Raw genomic sequence first — 6,584 nt, forward strand, 5'->3', positions numbered from 1 at the left:
TACGGGTCCTTGGACTTAGTAATCAATTTCCTGAATCCATCTCTTTATTTAGGAAAGAAGCAATAAATACAGGTGCTTTTAAACATAATATTTCTTTAAATGAAAAGCATTTCACGGCCTCTTCAGGGTATACCCCTGAGAGTCTTCGAGGTAATAAGCTGATCTTGAGCTGACTCTTCGAATTATTTTGAAGGGTCCATCCCACCGGGCTTCTAACTTCCCCACATCACCCACTGGTTTGACCTTTTTCATGACCAAGTCTCCTATCTGAAAGTCTCGTGCCCGTACATGTTTATTATAAGATTTCATTACCCTGCTGTGATAAGCTTCCATCCGGATGGATGCTCTATCTCTCTTCTCTTCAACCAGATCAAGTTCAAGGGTCCGGGATAGGCCATTGTTGTTCGAGTAAGATTCTACCCGAGTGGAAGATTGCCCGATCTCCACCGGCAAGACTGCTTCTGAACCATAGACAAGGCCATACGGGGTTTCTTGAGTGGATGATCGAGGTGTAGTTCGATAAGCCCATAAGACACTCGATAACTCTTCTACCTAATTTTTTCCTTTCCCATGGAGCCGAGCTTTTAAGGCTTGCAAAATTATCCTTTTAGTCACTTCAGTCTGGCCATTAGCTTGAGGGTAGGCTACTGAGGTGAAAGATTGCATAATCTTCATTTCTTGACACTAGGAGGTGATATTTTTTCCTTGGAATTGTCTCACGTTATCTGAAATTAATTTCCTCGGGATGCCATATCTGCAAACAATGCTCTTCCACAAAAATTTCATGACCTCATCCTCAGTGATCTTAGCTAATGGCTCGGCCTCTACCCACTTGGAAAAATAATCCACAGCCACCAGGAGGAATTTTTTCTGGGCACGAGCTATGGGGAAGGGACCCACAATATCCAAACCCCATTGTCAAAAGGGCATGATGCAGAGATTGATTGCATATTTGCGGTCGGGCGATGGTGAAAATTAGAATGATGTAGACAGCCCTGACATTTTTGGACGAATTGAGCAGCATCCTGGCTCATTCGAGGCCACCAGAATCCAGCCAAAATAGCTTTCCGAGACAGAGCCATTCCACCAAGGTGTTCCCCACAACATCCCTCGTGTATTTCTCGGAGAACGCACTCTGTCTCTTCTTCTGATAAGCACTTGAGTAATGGGCCCTGAAAAGATCGCCTGTACAAAACATTGTTCAAAAGGACGAACCTGGGAACCTGTTTTTTAATTTTTATAGCCTGGGCTCGATCTTCTGGGAGCTTCTCATATCTTATGTATTCCATGATAGGAGTCATCCATGAGTTTTTCTGGTCCGGGGGTGTTTCTGCTTCAATAGAGAGCACCAATTGGGTAAAACAGAGAACCTCCCGGGTACTTATTTCTGTAATGGAAGCAGCCAGTTTGGCTAAAATATCGGCCTCTACATTTTCTTCTCGGGGAATTTGCTCGATACACCAGTCTGTCAAGGACGACGCTTGAGCAGTGATAAGCTTTAAATACTTGAGCATTTTTTCGTTCTTGACTTCGTACGCTCCCTTAATCTGTTGGGTAGCCAATTGGGAGTCAGAATAGATAATGACTCGGGAAGCCCCAACTTCCCGGGCAGCTCGTAACCCTGCAAAAACGGCTTCGTATTCTGCTTCGTTATTTGTGACCCTAGAGTCAATCCTCAAAGCCATTTTGATTTTTTCTTCTAATGGGGAGATCAAGACGACCCCCACTCCACACCCTGACAGGTTTGATGCGCCATCAACAAACACCCTCCATACCTCTTCTTCAGCCGGTTGAATCATCTATGTTAAGAAATCCGTTAATGCTTGTGATTTTATTGCAGCTCGGGGTTTGTATTCAATGTTGTATTCCCCGAGCTCCACAGTCCATTTTACCATTCTCCCGGAGATTTCAGCATGAGTCATGATTCTCCCGTGGGGAGAGTTGGTGAGGACTGTAATATGGTGCGAGAGAAAATACGGCCTCAACTTTCGAGCGGTCATGACCAAGGCTAGTTCTATCTTCTCCAACTCACTGTACTTCAATTCTGCTCCTCGAAGGGCGTGACTAACATAATATATGGGCTTCTGATCGGCTCTTTCTTCTTTGAGGAGTACGGAACTAACAGCGAATTCAGTCGCGGAGAGATAGACCCATAATTTTTCCCCAGGCTCAGGCTTGGACAGAATAGGTAAATTGGCCAGGTGTTTCTTCAGATTTTGAAAATCCTGTTCACATTTGTCGTCCCAGCCAAATTTCTGTGCTTTCCTTAGGACCTGGAAGAATGGATAACTCCGATGGGCCGACCGGGAAATGAAGCGTGACAGGGCAGCAATTCTCCCAGTTAATTTTTGCACATCTCGAGCAGATTGAGGAGAAGGCATATCTATTACTGCTTTGATTTTCTCAGGATTAACCTCGATTCCGCTGTCTGTTACCAAAAATCCCAAAAATTTACCACTCTTGACCCCGAATACACACTTGCTCGGGTTGAGCTTTATTCCGTATTGTTTCAAAATGGTGAAAGTTTCGGCCAAATCATCAATGAAGTGAGAACCTTCCTGAGTTTTGATTAGAATGTCGTCCACATACACCTCCACATTCCGACCTATTTTCTTTTGGAAGAAAAGATTCATGAGGCGCTGGTACGTAGCCCCCGCATTTTTTAACCCAAAAGGAATAACAACATAGCAAAAGGTGCCCCAGTGGTAAAAAAGCTGGCTTTATCCTGATCCTCCAAAGCTAGAGGGATTTGGTGATACCCTTGATATGCATCCAGAAAGCTCAATAACTCACATCCAGAAGTGGAGTCTACCAGCTGGTCAATCCGGGGGAGTGGATAACAATCTTTTGGGCATGCTTTGTTTAAATCCCTGAAATCAACGCACATTCTCCATTTTCCTGCTGATTTTGGGACGAGAACCACGTTTGACAGCCAGGTATGGAATTGGACTTCCTTGATATGCCCGGCCCTTAGCAACTCCACCACTTGCTCTTCGATTATTTTATCCTTTTCGGGGCCGAAATGTCTCTTCTTTTGCTTCACGGGCCGGGATCTCGGGAGGACGTTTAATTTATGCTTGGCCACTTGGGGTGATATCCCGGACAATTCCTGCTGAGACCAGGCAAAAACATTGATGTTAGTTTTTAAACATTGCAAGAGATTTACCCGAGTGGTCGTGCAGATGTCTCGGGCCACCCGGACGTTCTTTCCTGGCTCAATTTCCACCACTTCCTGTTCTTCCTCAGCCACAAAGAGCACTTCTGTTTCCTGGGCCTCCTCCTGACGTTCTTTCTCCTTCCCTTCCCTTTTTGCCTTCTTTTTATCTATCCTGAGTGTCTCCCCATAACACCTTCGAGAAGAGGGTTGATCTCCTTTAACTTCTCCAACCTGTTCTCGTACTGGGAATTTGATTTTTTGGTAATAGGTCGAAGCCAAGGCTTTCATCTCATTCATGGCCGGCCTTCCCAATATGATATTGTACGAAGATGGGGAATCCACTACTGTAAAAGCAGTCATCACAGTCTTCCTTAAATCTCCGGTACCCAGGTTCAAGGGTAGAGTGATTTCTCCTTCCGGATACACAGCGTGCCCAGCGAAACCAAAGAAGGCAGTCTCAACCGCATCTAAATGATACTCCTGTTGATCCATTTGGACCAAAGCTTCCTTAAAGATGACATTGACCGAGCTGCCATTGTCAACAAATACTCTCAACACATCGTAATTAGCCACTCGGGCTTGAATGACAAGAGCGTCATTGTGAGGTAGGCTCACGCCTCTGAGATCCTCTGGTCCAAAGCTTATAAGCGGTTCATCCCTCCTCTTTCCATAAACCTCCAAACATTCCCTCCTACTCCTCGCCTTCCTAGCTCGGTTGGAATCGCCATCGGTAGATCCTCCCGAAATCATCTTGATCAGTCCTCGGCTTGGGGAGGGGTCCTTTCTTTCTGCCGGCTTGATTCTTTCCTTCCGAGTACTCACTTCTCCCCTCCTACTTCCGCTTGGGATGTTCACTGTCTTAGGGAGGACATTCGGTCCAGGATGTCTAGTCAACCAGGGTGGCTGTCTAGACTTATCTCGTGGAGGATGAGGTGCTGACATAGGACGCCTACAGGAATTATTCCCCAGGATCCGACACTCATTGGTGTTGTGGGAACAGTCTTTATGGAGGGTAGAATACCCTTTTGGTTCTGGCCTTGATGTCCTCGCTACAGAATTGGGAGGAGGGGCCTCATCTGACCTGCATTCTTGAATCTCCCCGTCCCGGGCAACTCTCAAAGGTACATGCGAGAAATGCCCCGAGCCGTTCTTCTTGGGGGCTCTTTCTTCGGTTTTGACAGCCCGATCTCCTCTTGCTCTCTTCAAGGCCTCTCTCTTCTGGTTTTGCGCTTCTTCCATATTAATGTACTTCTCCGCTCGAGATAAGAGATCTTCGAAATTCCCGGGCTGTTTTTTGGTCAAAGATCGGAAAAAATCCCCTTTCCATAGCCCTTGCATAAACGCTGTGGTCTTCGTCTTGTTTGCACAGGTCGGCACATCCAGGGCCACCCGGTTGAACCTTTTGAGATATGCCCTCAGGGTTTCATCTTGCCTCTGCTTTACCTCAAACAAACTGAAAGCAGTCTTCTTGTACTTCTTGCTGCTGCTAAATTGATGCAAGAATACCTTTTGGAAGTCTTCAAAGCAATGGATGCTTTGTGGTGCCAACCCTTCAAACCACCTTTGTGCAGAATCTACAAGGGTGGTGAGGAACACCTTGCATTTAATTTGGTCCTCATAACAATGTAACATGGCCATATTTTCGAAACGAGCGAGGTGCTCCTCAGGATCAGAACTCCCATCGTAGTCCTTGATTTTTGCCGACTTAAAATGCCCGGGAAGTGGTTCCCGAACAATGATGTCAGAAAATGGGCAACCCTTAACAACGGGAACACTGCCCTTAGAACCAACATGTCCTTCTAACACTTTTACCTTCTTTCTCAACTCCTCCAATTCTTCCGCAACAGTGGGAGACTTCGAACATGCGCTTGATTCCCCTTCCTCCTCCCTTCTCTCTTCCTCTTGCAGCTGCTCACGCTGCTGCTCGGGATGACTGGCCTGGAGAGAGGTGGCCTTCTTTTCTGTAGCCATCTTAACAGCATCAGTTATAATCCCCTGCAATTCCTCGGGAGTTAGATGAATAGTGGGCTGAGGACCATTAGGGGGAGGACCACCTGCACAAGAAAGACGAATATTGTTCTCCTCCTGAACTCGAGAAGTGTCTTGGTTGGCTGTCCTCCTGGTAGGAGCCATATCAACGCCTTAGAACTCAGAATTTCCCACAGACTGCGCCAATGATGCAACCCGGACAAAACGGATGAGTCGGGTCGGGAACTTTGCCGGGTAAACTATCAAAATATCGAAGGGAATATGAGTTAGACGCCGAACTTGGATTGTGACTTCTTGAGCTCCTGGGGAGATCTGCGAACAAGAAAATATCCACGTGAATGGGCGCCGGAGGGGTACCCGGCGTGGCCACTCCGATGCTTAAGTCAGCAGGGTATTCAAGCAATAAAACCAATGTAGCCGAGTGAAGGCTGTGATGATTGGTGTGTGGTAAATGAGAGTATTAAATTTTAGTTAATATCTGAATAGATAGTAAATGCGAATAAAGAACCTGGTATTTATAGTAGAGGATGCAATGATGACCTCGTTCTTCGTGTGAGAGCATTAATTATAATAGGGTGGCTGATTATATCCTATTGTTCTGACATGTCATTCGTGTGAGAGCATTAATTATAATAGGGTGGCTGATTATATCCTATTGTTCTGACATGTCAAATCGCACACTTGTCAAATCAAGGCCACTTGATTTATTGACCACTTGTAATAATGTCATAGATAGATCGGCTATAAAAACTGTTTTATCGGCGGCATTAAATGCTTCACTCATATCGAGGTGGTCAGGGTGAGGTATTTCCCGAGATTTCTCATAAGAGCATAAGTGCATAATGTCTCAGGGAGATTATGTTTCGGGTGCTCACATGGCCTGGCCTCTGACTGATCGACCTTTTCGTGGGTTCCTCCAGCCATCCTCTCGTTATCCCAGGTAATTTCATGACTCGGGTGCCGATCCATGCAATCACTATCAGTATAGTTAGAACCTCTTATTTTCCTGACCCGGTCATTAGCCGTGGATATATTCCATGGCCCAGGAAGTCCCAGGACTTATCTATGACTCGGGATATCCCGGGGCATCATCAGATATCGAAAGGTATGGTTGAGAAGTCTTGAACCCCCGAAGTCTACAATATTATCAACAAAAATACAATATAAAATTAAATTCTTGTTCCATCCAAAATTTCGACCCAAAACAAACTAAAAATATAATATACTGATAAAAAAACCTCGATTCGCTACTAACCAAATTAAAGTAAATAATCTTAAGCCAACCCAAGTCAATAGTTCAACCGTAAGTCAAGAACTCAGATCATTTATCTAAACAAAGCATTTTTTATACAAAATTCATAATTAATTAAATATTGCTTCAAATCATGATCCGAAAATTGGATATGCAAGAAAAGTTAAATTCCAACATTTATTATTC

General features: G+C 45.0%; 1 protein-coding gene across 1 annotated transcript; it reads right to left on the minus strand.

Moving 5' to 3' along the window:
• Positions 1–2,662: 2,662 nt before the first annotated feature.
• On the minus strand, positions 2,663–5,290 carry LOC140840804 (uncharacterized). Its single transcript, XM_073207968.1, has one exon. The coding sequence runs from the start codon at positions 5,288–5,290 to the stop codon at positions 2,663–2,665; it is 2,628 nt and encodes an 875-aa protein (XP_073064069.1).
• Positions 5,291–6,584: the final 1,294 nt, after the last annotated feature.

Source organism: Primulina eburnea, chromosome 9 (assembly GCF_022965805.1).
Source record: "Primulina eburnea isolate SZY01 chromosome 9, ASM2296580v1, whole genome shotgun sequence".
NCBI lineage: Eukaryota > Viridiplantae > Streptophyta > Magnoliopsida > Lamiales > Gesneriaceae > Primulina > Primulina eburnea.